At 39.2% G+C, this 24,064-nt stretch overlaps 2 protein-coding genes and 1 long non-coding RNA gene across 3 annotated transcripts in view; 1 reads left to right on the plus strand and 2 right to left on the minus strand.

Annotated features, from left to right (window-relative positions):
• LOC106086116 (corticotropin-releasing factor-binding protein) overlaps positions 1-24,064 on the plus strand; it is a 126,832-nt gene that overhangs the window by 38,686 nt on the left and 64,082 nt on the right. The gene's annotated exons all lie outside the window — the stretch shown is intronic.
• Positions 11,870-12,696, minus strand: LOC131994929 (uncharacterized). The gene is made up of 2 exons (XM_059362101.1): positions 12,108-12,696; positions 11,870-12,041 (listed from the first exon to the last, which is right to left on the minus strand). The coding sequence occupies exons 1-2, from the start codon at positions 12,471-12,473 to the stop codon at positions 11,943-11,945; spliced, it is 465 nt and encodes a 154-aa protein (XP_059218084.1). The 5' UTR covers positions 12,474-12,696; the 3' UTR covers positions 11,870-11,942.
• On the minus strand, positions 15,113-15,538 carry LOC131994930 (uncharacterized). The gene is made up of 2 exons (XR_009396968.1): positions 15,433-15,538; positions 15,113-15,358 (listed from the first exon to the last, which is right to left on the minus strand). It is a non-coding gene; the product is annotated as an uncharacterized LOC131994930 (long non-coding RNA).

A 24,064-nucleotide genomic window follows, 5' to 3' on the forward strand; every position in this document is an offset into this window, starting at 1 on the left:
GGTCTATAAACTGATAACTCTCATATAAAATGATCTCCCGATTTTACTTTTTGAGTCACTAGAGGGCGTTATTCTTAACCGATTTGGCTGAAATGTTGTACTTTGACGTCTTCAATGACATTTAATGGCAAATTCAAATCGGTCTAAAACTTTGGGTAGCTTCCATATAGGAATATTTCCCGATTTTACTTCGGGAGCCTCTAGAGGGCGTAATTTTTTTCCTATTTAGCTAAAATTTTGCACAGTGATTTTTTTTTGGCCTCTAATATACCTGCATGAACCGGTGCATAACCTGATATAGCTCCCATGCAAACCGACGTCGCCATTTTGTTTCTTAAGGACGAAATTCTTATCAGATTTCGTTTGAATTTTGCTCAAAGGGATTGTCTTTAAGATCATAGCCAAGTATGGCCGATTCGGTTTATAATAGGACATAGCTCCAATAGCAAAGCAATTCTTATCCATTATCCTTTGTTTGCCTATGAAGAGATACGGGAATGAAGATCAAAATTAAATATACTTCAAAGGGTCGTATGTGAATATTTGGTTGTGTTGCAAATGGAATGACAAAATTAATATACCACCATCCTTCGGCGGTGGGTACAACAAATGATTATATTCTCGCTGTCGTTTATCCGGGGGCGTTAATTTCCCATTCAATTTGCAGTCTGCTGCAAAGTGAACTGTCAGTTGTTCCACCTCCAAAATAAATTGTATTGTAGAAAACTTTTTCTTCCAACCCACACTCAAGTACTTTTAGCAAAATGTTACTTTCGCCTTGTTGCCACATAATATCCAAGCATTGTAAAAAGACACTTTACCGCACAGATTTTAATAAAACAAATGATGTTCACAATTTATGTAGGAGTTACCTCTTAACCAACAGCAACATAAACTTTGCCCTCCGCCTTTTAAAGTTACCGCTAGGTATTTTGTCATAAATTAATAGACCCAGTTGAGTCGTTGCAGGTTTGGCTGTCTTAAGTTCTCTGGGGTTATGATTTACAATTTGCAGTTGCCAAAGTTACATCGAGTGAGCGAAAGAAGTTACATCGAAGTTGAATACAACGGAAAAGATGGTTGCACTTCGGAAACAGTTTTAAATTAATTACCGGTACTTTTGCTCCAAGGATTTGTTGAGCGAAAGTTCAAAAAGAGTTTAACCAGTGGGTCTTGTTGCTGATTTAGTACTTGTAAATATTTTCAATGTTATTATGTTAGACAAAACGGCTGTTGCTCATTGGAGAAATGCTTCGAGTAGATGATGAAAATATTTTGGCATGAAATTTGTGCGGGCAATTAACGGAAAACAAGGAAGTGTGGAATGGTTTTTGATTTTCTTTAACCATATAAAAAGTAAAACAAACAAACATTGTAGGATTTTCCTGGGAGATTATCAGAGCATGATGTAAGACATAATTACCTGGAACAGGCAGGAGGTACTACAAATTACCTTTGTATCGGATGATATAAGCATAAGAATATGCGACTGGGAAGTGTTGGAAGGCCACAGCTTCTCTGATCATCGTTATATTAGCCCAGCCTTGGAGAAAATACTGCAAAAGTGCTCCCTCAGCTTTACAGAAAAAAGGCGGATTGGGATGAATTTCGGCACAAATTCTGCACGTCCATCCTTTCTAGACCAGAAAAGGAAGTGGAAACTGTGCAGGATATAGACATAATGGTCAAGCGGATCACGAAGGCTCTGAATGACTCGCTTGTGTCAACATGTCCTAGTGACAAGCCAAGGGGCAAACTGCGATCGCCATGGTGAACCCTAAAACTGGTTGGTCTAAGGTGGGAAAGTTTTCCAGCACTCTAAGAGATCTACTTCAGGAAGCTCTACGTGAAATACTGAAGTGGACTACAGAAAGTTGTCTACGCGTATATCCATGCGGGAGATACAATTTGCCTATAGTGGAACATGTCACCTTGGGTGTAGAGATTGTTCCATTTACAGAAAGCACAAAATACCTGGGTGTTTTGCTGGACAGAAAATTGAACTTAAAATCCAACATTTTGGAAAGGGCAAGAAAGGCAAGGCCATTGGCAAAATTTGGGGGTTTGGATCGTGTGTCATGCATTGGGTATATACCGCAGTTGTCAGACCTATTATGCTATATGGTGTTGTGGTCTGGTGGACGGCGCTTCAAAAGTCCACCTTCTGCTCAATACTTAACTGGATCCAAAGGATGACTTGTTTGTGCATCACAGCCGCACTGAGCACAACACCATCTGATGCACTAAATTTAATGCAACATCTAATGCCTCTGGACATTGTGGACAAATTGCCACTGCCGTGAGGCAGTGCTTTCTCATTCCCTAACTGAGCCAATTTTTGATAAGAAGAACTGTACCACTATTCCTGATAGAAACGATTGGAACTACGATACCCCTGGTAATAGAAGTTACATAGACTTCTATACGGATGGTTTCAAAATAGACGACCAGGTGGGTTTTGGGTTGTACTCTAAAGATCTAAAACTGGTCGTATTGAAAAGGTTACCCAACCACTGTAGTGTGTTACAAGCAGAGATCCTTGCAATAAGGAAGTGGTGGAATGGCTAAGATATATGTCATAACGAAGATATGTCCGTGAAGATAAATTTGAATATAACTAAGCCAAGACACAAACCTGAAATTTTAACAGAGTTATGTTAAGTGATAAAATGAGCTCTGTTAACTAATTTTCTTTTGTATTTTAAATAAAAAAAATCATTTTTAGCATTTTCTCACCAAATACTTTCTAAAATCACTTGCTAAAGAATTTATCTACAACTATAAAATGCTTAATAATAACTATCCTCTATGCCAACTATATTTTTTGAAGACCTATATGAACCATTTTTAAAACGGCAATGCATTGCACTCGTCATAGATAGGTGATACAAACTAATACCAGAGTTAGCCCCTACCAAAATCTATTAGAATCAGAAGTCCCCATATTCAAATTGTATTTCAGATCGAGATATTTCGCCCCAAAAGTTATATTTGAATTTAATATAATGGCCCACTGTGCTGGACTGGTCATAGATAGGAGATACAAACTAATACCAGAGTTAGCCCCTACCAAAAGCTATTAGAATCAGAAGTCCCCATATTCAAATTGTATTTCAGATCAGAGATATTTCGCCCCAAAAGTTATATTTGAATTTAACATAATGGCCCACTGTACTGGACTGGTCATAGATAGGTGATACAAACTAATACCAGAATTAGCCCCTATCAAGAGCTATTAGAATCAGAAGTCCCCATATTCAAATTGTATTTCAGATCGAAGATATTTCGCCCCAAAAGTTATATTTGAATTTAACATAATGGCCAACTGTGCTGGACTGGTCAAAGATAGGTGATACAAACTAATACCGGAATTAGCCCCTATCAAGAGCTATTAGAATCAGAAGTCCCCATATTCAAATTGTATTTCAAATCGGAGAAACTTCACCCCAAAAGTTATATTTGAATTTAACATAATGGCCCACTGTGCTGGACTGGTCATAGATAGGTGATACAAACTAATACCAGAATTAGCCCCTACCAAGAGCTTTTAGAATCAAAAGTCCCCATATTCAAATTGTATTTCAGATCGAAGATATTTCCAAGTATTGTTCAAATCGGTTCATAACCTGATATAGCTGCCATATAAACAGATATTGACTTCTGGAGTTTCTAGAGGGCGCAATTCCTAACCGATTTGGCTGAAATTTTGCGCGACGTATTTTATTATGATTTTCAACAACTGTGCTAAATAAGGCTCAAATCGTTTCATAACCTGATATAGCTGCCATATAAACCGATCTGGGATCTTGACTTCGTGAGCCTCTAGAGGTCGCAATTATTATCCGATTTGCCTGAAATTTTGTACGACGGATCCTCTCATGACCATCAACATACGCGTTTATTATGGTCTGAATCGGTCTATAGCGTGATACAGCTCCCATGTAAATCGATCTCACTATTTTACTTCTTGAGCTTCCAAAGGGCGCAATTCTTATTCGGATTGGCTGACATTTAATTCTGGTCCGAACAGGACCATATCTTGTTTTCTTTTCTCATTTTGTCAAATGGTTTATTTTGTAATGACCAACTAAAAAAGCCGAGTTGATTTTACATTTGCATACACAAATAAAAACTTTTTTGCATGCATTTGAAAATATCACTGACAACTTGTTACCAGTGAGAAAGAAAAATGGTTTATGATATTAACAAAAAAAAAATTGTTACAAAAATAATTCATGTCACCATCGGCTAACATTGGCATACTTTGTACATTGTCACTTGCGTTATGTGTTATTCAAGTGGAAATTCATACTAAATCCGCGACATCGTTAGAGGTATCATCAATCAATTTGAATCAAACTGCCGCCATAACTCTCTGGCTAACACTACACTACACACACACACACACCAGCACAACATATGCAGAGTATTTATTTCCCATAAATCGAAAAGTTTCCATAACAACCAACACGTGGTTACACAAAATCCATTCTAATGACCAGTGAGTGCCGTTTGGTCATTATTTTTGGCCGCCATAAACGCTTTTAGGCTGTGGATGTTTCATGTTGTTTGTGGTCCTTGTAAGTTATTGGTGGGTGGGTGTTATCTGGCTGAACTAGTTTGCACATGGGGGCGTATGATTGTCACGTTGACTAGTTTTTAAGGTGGACCACACTGCGTATGAGTGTTAGAGAAACTCATACGACATGCAGTAGGAAACGCCTATGTAAACCAGGGCAACATTTTCATATTTTCAAATTAAATTGTATAAAAATTGGCAATGTACAAAATGGCTTTGATATGGATATGGTGGTCCCCAAATCAATAAGAAAGAAACCAAACTGATCACGTTATAATAGATGGAAGGCATTAAACCAACCTATTAGATGTACGATCGATCCGAAGAGCGAACAAAGATTCGGGTCATTACCTTGTTGCAGCAAAAGTTCTCTCCCGTTAAAGCGATCTGACTGTGCACAGAAGCTGGACATTTAAAAGCTGCAAACACAACAGATGACAACTGCATACTCTACTTGACTGATGAAAGCACTCCTTGTCCCAATGACATAACAGCGCAGTGGCAAACTATCGACCACTCCATGGAAAATTCTGCAAAATCCGAACTTGGGTACCAGAAACCTCCCCCAAGAAACCCCCATGCACTGTGGTCGCTGCCATTGACCAAAATTCAAAAATTAAAGTCTAATATCTGTAAAAGTGAAGTGATATAAAAAAAAAAATAATAAAAAAAAATAAAAAAAATTTATATTGATGACATTTATAATGAATATTGAAAAAAATGGTATTAACTTTACTTTTACATAGTTCAAGTCATTGTTTCAAACTTAATCGAAATCGGGTAATAAATGTAGCTTTTATAACTTGTTGACCGTTCTTTCCATACAAATCCCATCACAATGCCATGGTACGACCAAGAGTGTCATACGAAAAGAATGCGGCAGAGTAACCCTGAAATCAGTAGCAACGCGCCAAAAGAAGGAAAGGTATCTGGAGAAAATGAGAGAGTAGAAACGTCTATGCCGCAGAAAACAAAAGGAAATGGAAAGACGTGAGTGTGAACGAATTGAGATGTGCAGAATTGAGAATGAAGTCAGAAAATTTAACTAAAGACTTAAACATCCACCTGTTGACTTCGGTACAGGCACATCCTTGTGCAGAAACATTGAAGGAAATTTGTCAATTGACACAGATTGTGTGCTTTGGATACGAAAAAAAACATTCTTCCAGCTGCTATGGCGGCGAAGAGGATACCCCAAAAATAATCCGTGATGAAGGTATAGAATGTTTACCTTCTAGTCAGAATGAGGTCCAAGTTGCAGTAACCCGACTGAAGAACAACAAGGCAGAAGGAACCGATGGGTGCCCGCTGAACTACATAAGACCGGAGGCAATACGCTGATAAGGCGTGTGCATCAGCTTATCTCAGTGATCTGGCTATAAAAACGAATACCAGATGAACCTCAGTATGCTATGTCCCGTACCAAAGAAAAGAGACAAGACAAGAATGTGCCAACTACAGAGAAATAAGTGTCCTCCCCGACGCATACAAGATAATCTCGCGCGTATTGTCCCGGCACGGCATAGCTGTGAGCACCACATAATCTACAACATTGAGGTGAGATCTGTGTGGTGTTCATTGCTGTCACGAGAAGTTAGCTTCGAGCTACAGGATGCGTCCGCTGGTTGCGGATAGTGGAATGTTCCATACGGAGTAGCTGCAAAGGCAGTCGCGGTATAGAGCGGAGAATCTCAGTGAGAGGCCGGGCGGCACCGGCTCTTGCATAAATACTGAGTGCCTATGATGCTCGATATGATAAGGCGAGTTATTGGCGGCTTCAAATAACCAATGGCTACCCTGTTACCGCGACGATCGGTCTTTTGGACCGGAACGAGCTACAGGATCTTGACGAGGGTTGCCAACTTCACATTAAAATGTGGCTAGAACAACAACAGGTCTACACTTATCAACTCTCCGTTGACTATATAGCCGCTATCGAGAGCCCTAAACATATCTCAAGCCATGCATGAGCGCAGAGATAAGCATGTCCACCACGACACTGAACGTCTGGCGACATTTTTGTGAGGTAGAGTACAATTTTTATTTGGCCATATAAAAATATTCGCTCGGCATATCACCCAAAACATTTTTGCCCAAAACAACTTTGGGGACTTCGGCGGCCCATATCTCTGAAACGGCTAAAGCTATTTGCCCGTGTCATACATCAAAGGTCATGCCCTTTTGAACATTTTATGTGCAATAGCGATGAACTTAAGTAGTACTGACTTGTTGATAATGACGCCAATGTCTCTAAAAACGTACAAGGTAGCCCTAGTGCTGATAGTGAGTCTATCGTTTTTTGTAATTAAGGTAGAGATCGCAATTATTACCCATCATCACTAAAATTTGCACATATCACTTTCTAAGCCCAAAAACAAACAAGCTATACCAGACATTTCAGAAAGAGTCTTTCAAGCTCTATCTTAAAAATAAAGAATCAAGCCGATCGGCATATAAATGGCTGTTTGGCAAGCAATTCAAAATTTGACATGATTGAGGTGACCATATTTGAAGCCCTATGGATCAGCCCCTGGACTCAATAGGGTCGCTAAATTTTGCATACTTATTGGAAAAAACCTCAACATTAACCATGTAAAGTTTGGGGAACATATTTCTATCACTTCCGTCACCCTTTGTTTGGATGCTCAGTTCAACTATCGGCCAGCAATTCTAATAAGCTCTGGAATTCTAATAAGCCAGTGTGAAACTGAAACTCACCATTTGGTATTTGCACTACTCTCATACTTTGAAACTTTGAGCATGGGCAGACCAAATACAGAGTAGGAGAAATGATATCGCGGTGGTGATTTTTTAAGATTTTTAGGGACGGTTTTCAAAAAAACACATAAAATTCGATAGTACGGTCTATATAATTTAATGTTTGAAGATTATTTCATGCAAATGTTGACCGTGACTACGGCTCAAATGGTCCATCCGCTAAGTCAAATTTTGGCATACTCTTTCCAACATTTCGGCCGGTATCTCACGAATATATGCTTGAATATTGTCTTTCGATGCCTCAATTGAAGCGGGCTTGTCTATATAGATATGAGTTTTAACATAGCCCCCCGAAAAATAGTCTAAAGACAGTAAATCGCACGGTCAAGGTGGCCAATTAACCGGCCCCAAACGTGAAATAAAATGGTCATCGAACTCGCCTCTCAATAAGTCCATCTTATCTTGATGCGTGGCATTTGGCACCGCCTAGTTGAAACCACATGTCAAGCAAGTCAAGCTCTTGCATTTTGGACAAAAAAAAAGTAAAAGCGTGCTAAGTTCAGTCGGGCCGAATCTTACATAACCTCCACCATGGATCGCATTTGTCGAGTTCAATGCGCGGTATATCTTTTTAGGCAAACATGGAATATTCATTAAGAACTGTTTTGCTATTGGAGCTATATCAAGTTATAGTCCGATTCGGACCATAAATGAATGCTGAACATTGTAGAAGTCATTGTGTAATATTTCAGTTCATTCGGATAAGAATTGCGCCTTGCAGGGGCTCAAGAAGCAAAATCGGGAGATAGGTTCATATGGGAGCTGTATCAAGCTATTGATCGATTCAGACCATAAAAGACACGTATGTTGAAGGTCATAAAAGAAGCCGTTGTACAAAATTTCTTCCAAATCGGATGAGAATTGCGCCCTCTAGAGGCTCAAAAAGTCAAGATTCCAGATCGGTTTATGTGGCAGCTAAATCAAAACATGGATCGATTTGGCCCGTTTACAAAGTCAAGCCAAAATCCAAGATCGGTTTATATGACAGCTATACCAGATTATAAACCGATTTAAATCATACTTAACACAGTTGTTGGAAGTGCTACCAAAACACTACGTGCAACATTTCAGTCACATCGGATGAGAATTGCGCCCTCTAGAGGCTCAAGAAGTCAATACCCAAGATCGGTTTATATGGCAGCTATATCCAAACATGGACCGATTTGAACCACACTTAGCGCAGTTGTTGGAAGTGATATCGAAACACCACGCGCAAAATTTCAGTCAAATCGGACGAGAATTGCGCCCTCTAGAGGATCAAGAAGACAAGACCCAAGATCGGTTTATATGGCAGCTATATCAAAACATGGACCAATTTGGCCCATTTACAAACCCAACCGACCTACACTAATAAAAAGTATTTGTGCAAAATTTCAAGCTGCTAGCTTTACTCCTTCGAAAGTTAGCGTGCTTTCGACAGACGGACGGACAGACGGACGGACAGACGGACGGACAGACGAACGGAAAGACGGACGGACTTGGCTGGATCGACTTAAAATGACATGACGATCTAGAATATATGGGGTCTCAGACGCATATTTCGAGGTGTTGCAAACAGAATGACGAAATTAGTGTACCCCCATCCTATGGTGGAGGGTAGCGCTCACCATTCACAGTTACGTTACGATGAGATGAACCTTGAAGTCGAGTGCGAGGCATTGCTGCCATCGGCACAGTCTTGGATTGACGGAACCCCATAATAGCCATCTGGAAGATCATGTTACACGTTACGAGCTCACTTATGTAAAATCGGTGCGGCAAGTGATAGCATGTGCAGGGCATGTGGGGACTATGATGAGACGTTGGAGCATTTCCTTTGTCATTGCCCGGCTTTCGCTCTAACAGTTACCGGCACTTAGGTGGAGACACAATACCAGACATGAACCAACTTAGGGGAGTGGTATTGAAAACACTTGAGGATTTTGTAAGTAGCACGGAATGCGTGAGGTGGTGTGGTGCTAACGAGAGGACGTCGAGTGAAAAATGGCCATAAGGGCAATACTAACTATAACGGTAAGGTGACGAACAGTCTTGCAGTGTAAGAAGGAGATTTACGCCTTCTCTGAGGATGGCAAAATCCGCATCGTTTGGATACACTTAAAATTTTCTTTTTAGAGGTTACTTTATAGTTTTTAGAGCGCACAACAAGCCGATTACTGACTTAGGTGTATGTCCATAGTGGCATGGGGCGGATTAATATCTGCACCCTCTTTTCAACCTAACCTACGTTACGATACGCATCAACTTTAAAGAAGTACGTTCCAATGATGCCACCGGCCCATAAACCGCACCAAACTGTGATTATTTCTTGATGCTTTGGTAGCTCTTGCAATACTTCTGGCTGATTTTCATTCCGAAATCGACAATTCAGCTTATTTACCTACACATTGAGCCAAAAATGAGCTTCGTCGATGGAATGTAAGAAGCGCGCGATGAATTTTCTTAACAGAGCACCTATTTTGATAATAAAATTCAATATTCTGCAAGGGTTGTTCGTTTGTAAGACCATTTATGGTTCAATTATAGATCAAACTAAAGATGTTTGACAGTGAAATAAAACACGTAACGTGCATGAGCTGTTTAAGCCAGTGTTGCCAAAAAGATAATAGCTAAAAAAATCACTCTTTAGTTCAACGAGTAACATTTTTGAACACATTTGTTGGAGTTTCGGTACGGATTGTTTTATAACCCATCAGCAAACCTACACCAAAATTCATCAAATTCTGTTCAGAATTAGATATAGCTCTCAATTTCCACTTGTAGGATAGGTGTGGAGTATTATATAGTAGGCAGCGCCCGACTTTAGCCTTTCCTAACTGTGTTACAGGGTGTTATAACTTAGTTAATTATTGTAGTTTGTAACACCCAAAAGGATGAGAGATAGATCCATTGATAAGTATACCGATCGACTCAGAATCACTTTCTGATTCGATTTAGCTATGCCCGTTTGTCTGTATGTCTGTCTGTCCGTCCGTCTGTCTGTCCATGTTAATTTGTGTACAAAGTACTTGTCGCAGTTTTCATCCAATCGTCTTAAAATTTGGTGCAGGCATGTTCGTCTCAGATGCCTGCACCATATAAAGGGTGATTTTTTTGAGGTTAGGATTTTCATGCATTAGTATTTGACAGATCACGTGGGATTTCAGACATGGTGTCAAAGAGAAAGATGCTCAGTATGCTTTGACATTTCATCATGAATAGACTTACTAACGAGCAACGCTTGCAAATCATTTTCAGTGAATGGGCCCTAGAAAAGTTGGCAGAAAATCCGCTTTTTTATCGACAAATTTTGTTCAGCGATGAGGCTCATTTCTGGTTGAATGGCTACGTAAATAAGCAAAATTGCCGCATTTGGAGTGAAGAGCAACCAGAAGCCGTTCAAGAACTGCCCATGCATCCCCAAAAATGCACTGTTTGGTGTGGTTTGTACGCTGGTGGAATCATTGGACCGTATTTTTTCAAAGATGCTGTTGGACGCAACGTTACGGTGAATGAACACATTTCGAACCGAACACTGATTTTGGTAATAAAATTCAATGATTTGCAAGCGTTGCTCGTTAGTAAGTCTATTCATGACGAAATGTCAAAGCATACTGAGCATCTTTCTCTTTGACACCATGTCTGAAATCCCACGTGATCTGTCAAATACTAATGCATTAAAATCCTAACCTCAAAAAAATCACCCTTTATATGTTCGTCCGATTTTCAGTAATAATGCAATAAAATGGTCATTTGTTTTAAATGATTCTCTCGAAATTTGGCAAGAAGGATTTTTTTACGACTCTCGACATTACTGGTGAATTTCACGAAAATCGGTTCTGATTTAGATATAGCTCTCATATATATCGCCCGATTTTCACTCCTAGAGCCACTGCAAGCACATTTATTGACCAATCTTGCCAAAATATTGCACAACGCTTTCCTCGATGACTACCACAATATACATAGAGTGTGGTCAAAATCGGTTCAGATTTAGATATAGCTCCCCTGTTTATGTTCATCCGATTTGCAGTAATATTGCAATAAAATGGTCTTTGGTTAACCGATTTTCTCGAAATTTGGCAGGAGGGATTTTCTCTTGACTCTCAATATTACTGGTGAATTTCATAGAAATCGGTTCAGATTTAGATATAGCTCTCATATAAATATATTGGGTTGCCCAAAAAGTAATTGCGGATTTTTTAAAAGACAGTAAATGCATTTTTAATAAAACTTAGAATGAACTTTAATCAAATATACTTTTTTTACACTTTTTATCTAAAGCAAGCTAAAAGTAACAGCTGATAACTGACAGAAGAAGGAATGCAATTACAGAGTCACAAGCTGTAAAAAAAAATTGTCAACGCCGACTATATGAAAAATCCGCAATTACTTTTTGGGCAACCCAATATATATGACCAGATTTTAACTTTTAGAGTAGGGTATTATACAGTCGGCACCGTCCGACCGTTGACTTTCCTAACTGGTTTATTACTAAAGGAAGAATTTATTTTTATAATTATTTCACGAATTCTAACACTAGAAAGTTGTTTTTGACACAACTGAATTTCTTGTTTTTAATCTATCTGTACATATTCATTTCAATTCAATTACATATTTGTTGTCCATTATGCTTGAAGCCACATTTGGAGGCTGGTCTCGGTGCTGGAAAGAATATGGACTTGTTGCGACGACTATTTGGCATCTATGGATGAATGAAAATTGTGTTTAAACATTTGGTTCATGTGATTGTGTGACCATAAAAACTTACCAGCATGGCATCGTTAGACTCATCCAATATTCTATGTAATGTCATATTTAATATTCGGTAGGAGGAGATGAAAGCCGCTATTTCTTTGTGGCCACTGTTCTTGACTTCGTTTATTGTTGTCTTATTATAATTAGTTTCAACTGCAGCGGGTCCCTTTGACGCTATTGCGGCGAAGGTGGTCCTCTCAATTGTGGTATCATTGATTAGTTCATTGGCTTTTAGAGCTACACCAACAATTAAAATAATTAAAAATGTCTTCAACATTATTTTTGCTGTTGCTTTAAAGAATTCACTACTGCAACTGATTGCAGGCAGACAGATAACATTGTCATTCTCTATGTGACCAGTGTTGATGAAATATCTCATTTGTGTTTTGTGTGGCAGATAAGAGTATGATGTGTCTCTGTGATTTCTCTGGAATTATTTGAGGTCTTAACTGATATTTGGCAGGTTTTTCCAATGACCTCCTGTCATACGAGACATAGGCTGGTGCCAAAAGAAGTGCTTGATTATAAGAACAGAAAATTTAAGGTGTTTATAGGAAACAGCTTTAATGACAAAATTTTTTTTCCTAACTTTAAGGATTTGAATTTTCACTTTTTAAGGAGAAAATTTCCTTTGATGAGCGCCCTTTGGGGGCTCAAGAAGTAAAATAGAGAGATCGATTTATATGGGAGCTGTATCAGGCTATGGACCGATTCAGATCATAATAAACACGTATGTTGATGGTCATGAGAGAATCCGTCGTACAAAATTTCAGGCAAATCGGATAATAATTGCGACCTCTAGAGGCTCAAGAAGTCAAGATCCAAGATCGGTTTATATGGCAGCTATATCAGGCTATGAACCGATTTGAATCTTATTTGACACAGATGTTGAAAGTAAGAATAAAATACGTCATGTAAAATTTCAGCCAAATCCGATAGGAATTGCGACCTCTAGAGGCTCAAGAAGTCAAGACTCAAGATCGATTCATATGGCAGCTTTAACGGGCTATGAACCGATTTAAACCATACTTAACGCAGATGTTGGAAGTGATGGAAGTGATAGTGATTTCAGTCAAATCGGATAGGAATTGCGCCCTCTAGAAGCTCAAGAAGTCAAGTCTCCAGATCGGTTTATATAACAGCTATATCAGGTTATGTACCGATTTAAACCATACTTGACACAGTTGTTGGATATCAAAACAAAACACGTCGAGCAAAATTTCATTCCAATCGGATAAGAATTACGCACTCTAGAGGCTCCAGAAGTCAAGACCCAAGATCGGTTTAAATGGCAGCTATATCAGGTTATGAACCGATTTGAACCAAACTTTGCACAGTTTTTGGATATCATAACAAAACACGTCGTGCAAAATTTCATTCCAATCGGATAAGGATTGCGCACTCTAGAGGCTCAAGAAGTCAAGAGCCAAGATCGGTTTATATGGCAGCTATATCAGGTTATGGACCGATATGAACCATATTTAGTGCAGTTGTTGGATGTGATACCAAAATACCACGTGCAAAATTTCATTCCAATCGGATAAGAATTGCGTCCTCTAGGGACTCAAGAAGTCAAGACCCTAGATCGGTTTATATGGTAGCTATATCAAAACATGGACCGATATGGCCCATTTACAATCCCAAGCGAGCTTTTAACAGACAGACGGACGGACATGGCTAGATCGACATAAAATGTCACGACAATCAAGAATATATATACTTTATGGGGTCTCAGACGAATATTTAGAGTAGTTATAAACAGAATGACGAAATTGGTATGGGGGTGGAGGGCATAAAAATCAATTTGTGTTTGTTTGTTTGTTTGTGTGTTCCTTATAGACTCAAAATCGGCTGAACCGATTTTCTTGAAATTTTCACAGATGATGCATAATGATCCCGTGGTGAAAATAGGGTACTAAATTTTTTTAATCTGAAGGGCTCCCCCTTCAGATTAAAAAAGGGACCCTCCCCCTTACCCAAATTTTCAGAAACGCCAGATCTCGGAGATGGGTGTTCTGATTTAAGCGAAATTTTGTGTGCTCTCTTATAGTAGTCTAAAAACAAAAATGTGGGGGACTACCCTCGCCCCCAAACACCCTTAAATCGAACATATTTACCCACCATGGCAATATGGGACTCAAATGAAAGGTATTTACGCGTAGAATACGAATTTGATACCCAAATGTGGGACAAAGTTTTTGGGGGTCCACCCCTCCCCCAAAGCACCCCCCAAACATGACTTATTTACTGACCATGGCAATATGGCGCTTAAATAAAAGCTATTTGAGTGTAAAATACGAATCTAATATCCAAATGTGGGACCAAGTGTTTGGGGGGAGGGGGGGCGCCCCTGCTCAAAAACATGCCCCATAGAGAACAAATTTACGATCATATCAATATGGGGCTCAAATGAAAGGTCTTTGGGAGTTAAGCACGAACCTGATATCAATCTTCGGGAAAAAGTTTTTATGGGGCCAACCAACCACCATAACACCATCCAAATAGGAAGTATTTGTTGACCATTGCTATATGGGACTCAAATAATAGGTATTTAAGAGCAGGACATGAATTTGGCATATATATTGTGAAGGCCGAGTCACTGAGTGGCCGCCCCATTCCCAAAACACCCCCCAAACCGGTCATGTCAGCCGACTATGGAAAAATAAAGCTCAAATGAAGGATACTTGGCAGTAGACCATGTATCTGACATCAATATTCGGGACTGTCTAGGGGTCCCACCACCATAACAACACCCAAATAGGACGTAATTGCTCACCCAGACAATTTGGGTCTTCAAGACAGTGGACTTTTGGAGCCCATACCCAAAACCGGACATATTTGCTGACTTTTGCAATAATGGGCTTAAATGAAAGGTATTTAAGATTAGAAAACGTATTTGATATCAAATAAATGATATATAGATATATGAGAATAGAGCACAACGGAGTTATACTCCGTTGGTTTCCAATCATTATTTCCTTTCTTCACCAATGAAAATATCCAAAATGAAACTCTGAGTTCTTGCTATATTGTTTTGTTTGCGTTGGCGAAATATTTAGAGCACACACATCTTGATCTAATTTTCTTCAAAAAATTATTTTTTTTTCATAAATTTTTTTTTTTTCTATTTTTAACTCTTTGTAATTATTTTAAAACATTTTGCTTCAATTAAATATATGATGGACACTTTATTGGCTTTCCATTATGCTTGTAGCCGCAAGGAGAATATCTGACAGGAGCCTGAATCAGTAGAAAAGATGTTTCCTATATCAAAATTAGATAAACAATACCAAACATATTTTAAATATGGAACAGCCAATGTAAACATAACAACATACATAAAAAGATGTATTTGATGGTAACGCCATTTCTTGACACTTTAACCTCCCTATGGCTATGAACAATGGCATTAACAGCGCAATGGACACTTTCATCTTGTCTCAGTACAAGTTGATAATAAACTAATCTCGAATTCTAGAATAAGTTCCCAAGCTATACTACCTTTGTTAGATTTTTGTTCCATTTTATTGATAAGATTCTTTGTACTTTCAATCTCATTCACAATGGCAGAGTGTAAATAAATAGGGAAAGGCAAAAGTCGAGCGGTACCGACTATATAATACCCTACACCTTCCCTAAGAGGAAAATGGAGAGCTAAATCTAATTTAGAATCGATTTTAACAGAATTCGGTGGAGTTTTTCAAATGGTTTATAAGGGCTAGATTCAGTGTTGCCACTCAAGAAAATTATTTACTACAAAAATTAAAAAAAAAAATCCTACCAAACTCGACCAAAACCTACCAAATGTTCTACAAGCCAAAAATGCGGTATATGTTTTAATACTTGCCACCGGAGACTAGGCCTTTTTGCCATTCCATTTTTAACACATCAAATTATACATTTTCAACTCAGCAAACGATCTAGTACCGTCGTTATTCATAAGGGATCTAGCCATTCCCCTCAGTTTGTTGAAATCACACCATGCCGTTTCGTTCAATGATGGCCTATATCATGATATAGCATCCCTTATGCCTGTATTTTTGCCGCGAATTCAAAGAACAACCGTGCCGCTATTTGGACGTCACATTTCCTACCCAGAATTTACAACATTTGAAAAAGATCTCTCAACACTCGTACCAGTTACAGTCAATAAACCTGACGCGCGATAGCTGTGAGCACACCACACAGGCTGGAACTTTGAGGTCCAATTTGTGTGGTGTTCATTGCTGTCACGAGAAGCTTAGCTGCGAGCTACCGGGGGCGTGCAAAGGTTGCGGATAGTGCAATGCTCCATTCGTAGTAGCTGCTATAGTAGTCGCTGACAATCAGCGGTATCGAGCGGAGAGTTTCAGTGAGAGGCCGAGCGGCATTGGTTCTTGCACAAATACTGAGTGCCTACGATGCTCCATATAAAACAAGGCGAGTTATTGTCGCCTTTAAAAACCCAGTGGCCAACTTATTCCCGCGGCGATCGGTCCTTTGGACCGTAACGAGCTTACTCAGCTTCTGGAGCTTGAAGACGATCGCCACCTCCACATGAAAGTGTGGCTACAACAACAAAAATGCAAATTTTGCCCATGAACATTCCACTAAGGAACAGGGGAAAACTTCTCACATATCAATGAGTGCAGTCCGATTCAAGTTTTAGGCTCAATGATAAGAGGCCTCCTTTTTAAAGCCGAGTCCGAACGGCGTGCTGCTGTGCGACACCTCTTTGGAGAGAAGTTTTACATGGCATTGTACCTCACAAATGTTGCCAGCATTAGGAGGGGAAACCACCGTTGAAAATTTTTTCTGATGGTCTCGCCAGGATTCGAACCCAGGGGTTCAGCGTCATAGGCGGACATGCTAACCTTTGCGCTACGGTGGCCTCCGGCTACAACAACAACAACAGTCAATAACAGAACTTACGCCCTTTTTGCCGAAATTAAAACCAGTGAGACCCCATGGTCTCGAAACGACAAGAAGTGAATTAATTTTAGGTTATTCCCTGCGATTTTTTCAATAATTAATGTAATCTAACCTGACCTAACCTAACCTCACCAGTGCTGCCGTTTTGGTATGTTCCCATCAAAATTGCTAGGTTTTTATTTGCTTGGTAGGTTGGTAGGCTGACCTCAATTTTTGATAGGTTTATCCAACATATAGAAAAAGAATTTAGGTCAGCCTACGTACTTACCCTGTACACAGTAGTAGTGGTGTAGGGTAAAAAGAAAAACCTTCACAGTTTAGTCAAATTAGTCATTCCTTTGAACAATTTTAAATTGAATTTCAATTCTTATGAAAAACAGATATGATAAGTCAAAAATCTGTCGTTTACAGACCATATAGAAAACTAAACCGAATTTTGTATTCCTTAACAATGAATATCGGATGACTTGGAAATGTTGGAACGGTTTTGATTAGTTTTGACTTGACAAAATCCAGGCTTATCTTGGTCTTCCTTCATCTCAAATGTGGACAAAAAACCTCCCCGCCGTGACACCTAGGTAGCTAAAAGGTGTCACGAGTTCACCTATTGAGCGATAAAAAGATAGGTTTGGGCATAGGGTAAGTAGCCCATCACCCGGATAACCTGAAGGAATTACTTTAAAAAAAATAAGAAGATTAGGAACGGATGCCAAAAAAAATTTTAAAGACCATGATTTGCATATCTGCGCTTGGCATATCGGAACTTTTTATAGAGAGAGATGTATTGGAGAAGTACAGGGCAGACATTACCGCCTTACAAGGCAGACATTACCGCCTTACAAGCCAGACATTACTGCTAGTGTCCGACAATGGCGGCGGCGACGATACCGCAGAACCAATCCCTGATGATGTATACCATATATGATGTATGTTTACCTCCTAGTCAGAATGAGGTCCAAATAGCAGTGACCAATAAATCTGCTTATTTTGGGATTAAAACCTTAAATTGGAAGATCGGTCAATATGACATCTATATCTGTATAGTCTGACTTATACTTGGGTCAAATGTCGGGAGGCTTAAAACAACTCACTATTTCAAATTTCAGCGAAATCGGGTAATAAAGAAATCTTTTATGAGCTTCAGACCCTTAATCGGCAGATCGGTCTATATGAAAGCTATATCTAATCACAGTTCGAACTTTACCATATATAGGTCAAACAACAACAACAAAAACTCACTGATTCAAATTTAAAACAACTCACTGATTCAAATTTAAGCCAAAACGAGTAATAAATGCAGCTTTTATGGTTTCCAGACCCTAAAAGGGCAGATCGGCCTATATGACAGCGATACCTAAATATAGTCCGAACGGAACCATATTTGGGGCGGATTTTGGCTGGCTTAAAACAACTTAGAAATTTCAGCGAAATCCGAAAAAAATGATATGGGCTTAAGACCCTTTATTGGCAGATCGGTCTATATGGCAGCTATATCCAAATATAGTCCCATCGAGACCATATTTAGGTCATATATCGGGAGGCTCAAAACAATTTACAGTTTCAAATTTCAGCGAAATCGGGTAATAACTTAAAACTTCAGACCCCTTATCGGCAGATCGGTCTATATGGCAGCTATATGTAAATATAGTCCGATCTGAACCATATTAAGGCCAGATGTTAAGAGGTCTAAAACTATTCAATGTTTAGAATTTCAGCGAAATCGGATCAAAAATAAATCTCTTGTGGGCTTCAGACCGTTTATCGGCAGATCGGTCTACAATATATGGCAGCTATATCCAAATATTGTCCGATTTGAACCATATGGAGGTCAGATGTCGGGAGGCCTAAAGCTACTACTGCTTTAAATTTTAGCAAAATCGTGTAAAAAAAAAAGCTTTTATGGGTTTCAGACCCCTTATCGGCAGATCGGTCTATATGGCAGCTATGTCTAAAATAGTACGATCTGAACTATATTTGGGTCAGATGTTGGGAGGCTTACAGCAACCCATCGTTTCAAATTTCAGCGAAATAGGATAAAATACAAAGCTTTTAAGGGCTTCAGACCCTTTATCGGGAGATCGGTCTAGACGGCAGCTATATCCAAATATGGTCCGATTTGGCCCGTTCAAGAACTTAACTAGCATGCATCAAACAGACGCATATGTGCCAAATTTCAGCTCAATATCACAATTTTTGAAGGCTGTAGAGTATTATTGTAAACGGACGGACAGGCCATTCAAAATTTTGGAACTTCGAAATAACAATTGAGGTATTTGTTATATGTTAGTAAAAACAAGTAAAAGCGTGCTTAGTTCGGCCGGGCCGAATCTTGGGAACCCACCACTATGGATTCTGCTTAAAATATATATAAAACAAATTTGTTAAAGGGCAAGGATGATCAAGAGTTCGGTTTATATGGGAGCTTTATCTCGTTATAGACCGATAACAAAACACTATATACAAAATTTCAGCCAAATCGGATAAAAATTGCGGCTTGTAAGGGCTCAAGAAGTCAAATCAGGAGATCGGATTATATGGGAGCTATATCACGTTCTTGATCGATTTGGACCATACTTGGCACAGTTATTGGCAGTCATAACAGAAGTCATAACATGCATAACATTTCAGACAAATCCGACAGAAATTAGGGCTTCCAGAGGCTCAAAAAGTAAAATGGGGAAAGCTGTTTATATGGAAGCTATATCAGGTTATAGACCGATTAGAACCGTATTTGGATGGAAATCATAACAGAACACTACATGCAAAATTTTAGCCAAATCGAACAAAAATTGCGGCTTGTAAGGGCTCAAGAAGTCAAATCGGGAGATCGGTTTATATGAGAGCTATACCAGGTTATAGACCGAATCGGACCGTACTTGGCTCAGTTATTGGAATTCACTACAAAATAATTCGTGCAAAAGTTCAGCCAAATTGGGAAAAAATTGAGGCTCCCAGGGGCTCAAGAAGTCAAATCGGGAGAACGGTTTATATGGGAGCTATATCAGGTTTAAGACCGATTTGGACCGTACTTCACACAGTTGTTGAAAATCATAACAGAACACTATGTGCCATATTTAAGCCAAATCAGACAAAAAATGCGGCTTCCAGGGGTTCAAAAAGTCAAATCGGAAGATCGGTTTATATGGGAGCTATATCAGGTTATAGACCGATTCGGATTTGGCTTCCAGGGGCTCAAGAAGTCAAATCGGAAGATCGGTTTATATGGGTGCTATATCTAAATCTGAACCGATAGGACCCATTTACAATCTCTAACAACCTACATCAACATTAAGTATCTGTGCAAAATTTCAAGCGGCTAGCATTACGCGTTCGATCGCTATCGTGATTTCGACAGACGGACGGACGGACATGGCTAGATCGTTTGAGAACGTCGAGACGATCAAGAATATACATAATTTATGGGGTCTTGGACCAATATTTCGAGGTGTTAGAAATGGAATGACTATATTAGTACATGGTGGTAGGTATAAAAAACACACACACTACTGGGTATAATTCTCACACAATAATGTACAATAATTGGGTTGGCGTTATGGCTAATAGCACTGTCTTTACCGATTGTGACCACAACAATGGGTTATTATGGTTTAAAAGAGAAGAGAATTTCGTAATAATTTTAGAAAAAAAAAACTCTTGACAATGATGATGCACTTCCACAGAACGCACAATGAAATACACTCACCAGCTTGCGAGGCATGTTTTCGAAATTTATTTACCCAAAAAAAAATTGTTAAGTTCATTAACAACATAAAGTGGACTTTGCTTCTTTGATTTGGTTAAATAAAAAAAATTATGTACTGTTTTATTTTTCATGGTTTTCACTTTTTCTCGTGTTGACTTCAATAAACATTTAATGCAATATTTCCGAAACAACCCTCGTACCATTTAATCAGAGGAAGCAAATGATTTTAATATGAGAAATAAATAGCGCAGTAATTTTAATGATCAGTATAAAAACATAACATCAACGAACGATATGTATTTAAAGTTATTCTCAGCCATTAGTCTATTGATTCTGTTTATAATCATTGTTTCTTTAATTCTCAATGGGGACAAAAATTCAAACCTCGCATCCAAACCTCCGGCAGAAGTTAATCAATCCCTAGCGTCAGGCAATGAGACCAATAATGATGTAAGTTATCAACTAAATCAATATCAAGTTGTAAAAGTCACAATAGACAACATTTTAAAATTTGATATAAAATTTTAATAAAAACAAGGGTCGTTTTCTCCGTTCCCTGTTAAAATTCGTTGCTTTTGTTACTCCCTAATCACCGCATATTTTTCCTAACATAAATGCTTGTATGGAAATACTTTTATTAGCTATCGGTGTTAACAGAACAGCGATGGGCAAACACAAGCACACTCTGTTACACATTATTGGCTATGCATACGAGAAAATAAACCGGCGGGCTTGAAAATAATGCTCAATTTTGTGATGGTGTCCATTGTTGAGAAAACGACCTAAGATATGATTTACCAGAAAGTTTGAAAGACTGTTACATCATTGATTTTTCTGTATAAATGATTAATAATTTATTTTTTTTTTTCGTTTTAATAAATAGACAATTCTTTCCACTATCTTTGTTGTGAATAAGGCGAATAACAATTGCGGCGTTAAACATAATGGAAAACCGATAAAGTGTTAAATTTAAAAATTAAAAACAAATAAAATAAAATTAAAAAAAAAATAAATTAATTTCTTTTTTTTTTAAATACTTCTACTCATCATTGAGCTTAAACTTGAATCGGACAGCACTCATTGCCCCTGCTTCTTAATGAAATGTTCATGGGCAAATTTGCATTACTTGTACTCGTATACCAATGTGATCAAAAGTGTTCAATGAATATAATGAAAATAAGGTAATTTATTTTTTATAATCATCAGTTATCGGAAATTTCAGCGAAATTGGATGATAAGACTTTGAATCGGCAGATCAGTCTATATGGCAGCTATATGTAAATATGGCTCCATATAAACCATATTCGGCTCGGATGTCGATGGGACTAGAAAAACTCAATATTTTAAATTTCAGCCAAATCGGATAATAAATGCGCCTGTTAAGGGCTCAAGTCGAGTGCGAGGCACTGCAGCCAGCGGCACCGTCTTGGATTGACGGAACCCTAGTATTGCTGTCTGAATGATTATGTTACACGGATTAATCAAAGATAGGAGACACAGTGGGCCTGGGGGCCTACATTGAAAATCCAGGGACTGAGATCTGTTTTAGACTGCCTGACCATAATACGATCCTGCAGGCAGAGATCGGGGCGATCACGTGATGCGTGAGGTGGTGTGGTACTAAAGCGAGGGCGTCGAGTGTGAACATCATTACAGACAGTAAAATGGCCATAAGGGCAATAACAACCAGGACGGAAAGGTCACAAACAGTCTTGCGCAGTAAGAAGTTGAATAACGCCTTCTCTGAGGATGGCAAAATCCGCATCGTTTGGGTAACGGGCCATAACGGAGTAAGGGGGAACGATAGGGCAGATGATTTGGCGGTGAAGGGCAGAGGACTGCCGTCAATAAGTTTGGTTAACCCGAAGACTTTCGTGGGCATGTAACACTGTGGAACAGCGAAACAGTCGGTAGGATGTGTAGAGCATATGGGGAGGATGATGAGATTCCGGAGTATTTCCTATGACATTGCCAAGCTTTCGCGGCTAACAGACGCCGCTACTTAGGTGGGGACACAATACCAGACATTAACCAACTTAGGGGAGTGGTATGGAAAACAAGGTTTTTATAAGTAGCACAGAATTCCTAACTTAAAATTTTCTTTTTCGAGGCTACTTTTTAGTTTTTAGAGTGTACAACAAGTCGACTACTGGCTCATATGTGTTCTGTAGTGACATGGGGTATTAATATCTGCACCCTCTTTTCAACCTCACTTAAGGGCTCAAGACAGTAAATTGGGATTCAGACTGTACTCATTGATATGTGAGAAGTTTGCCCTGTTTCTTAGTGGAATATTGATGGGAAACATTTGCAATTTGCAATAACCGGACAATTATGGCCAGATAGTAACCCACTTATGTCGGTCCATTAATTGGAACATATCTACCAACCGGCGGTATGTACACGTTGTATAGCTCTATCTCGGTCTGACTGTTCTCCCCATTCACACCATCTAGGGATCACTAGCGCCGGGCCCAGGCAAGATGGGTCTATATTGCATGAAAAGGTGTATCACGAAGGTCAATCCCTCAACTCCATTCCTTGAGCGATCCTTATGTAGCACATTGTATCCGTGACAACTGTGCAAGCTGCAAGTGTTGGTCAGCTTTGTCTCCTGGATCGACCTTGCCACGGAGACCGTTGCATTTTAGTTGCAAAAATGATACACTTCCCGGCAATGGCCTGGCAATATTGGGGCTTGGATGCTGCTGGGATGGGGGGGGGGGGTCACATAGTCCGACCACGAGGACGACCACCAGTTGCACCGATGATGGGAGGTGGTTCTCGCAAACCGAACAGAACCAGGGTTCTTTTCAATCCGGGCACAGACCAGAAGCGTGCGGTGATGGCACTCCGGGATATGCCTCTCCCATGACGAAAAAAAAGTCGAACACGTACACTGAGGCGGCAGCCCTTGCCGATGAGGAGTTCCATCGGGTCAATCCGATATGTACAACCGGCTACCATGGGCTGATAACTACATGAATATTAAGTATTTTTGCAAAATTTCAAGCGGCTAGCTTTACGCGTTTGACCGCTTCGTGATTTCGACAGACGGACGGACGGATATGGCTAGATCGACTCAGAACATCGAGACGATCTAGAATATATATACTTTATGGGGTCTTGGACGAAAATTTCGATGTGTTACAAACGGAATGAATAGATTAGTATACCCCCATCCTATGGTGGTGGGTATAAAAAAAGCACTAAGTTACAATACCTTGTACCAAATAGGTATTTCTTTTTTTTTTTGCAATTTTATTACAATTTTCAACTTCGTATTTTATTAGTCGCTCCTACACCAATTCTTATTATGGTACACTTCTCTACATAATTTGAGAACGTACTCTTAC

This window comes from Stomoxys calcitrans, chromosome 2, assembly GCF_963082655.1.
Source record: "Stomoxys calcitrans chromosome 2, idStoCalc2.1, whole genome shotgun sequence".
NCBI lineage: Eukaryota > Metazoa > Arthropoda > Insecta > Diptera > Muscidae > Stomoxys > Stomoxys calcitrans.

Bases quoted from the DNA above. Each gene is read 5' to 3' on its own strand.
- LOC131994929 (XM_059362101.1), bottom strand. From the start codon at position 12,473: ATGAGATATTTCATCAACACTGGTCACATAGAGAATGACAATGTTATC. The intron at 12,042-12,107 runs GTAAGTTTTTAT...ATTCATCCATAG, and splicing joins AGTCTAACGATGCCATGCTG to ATGCCAAATAGTCGTCGCAA.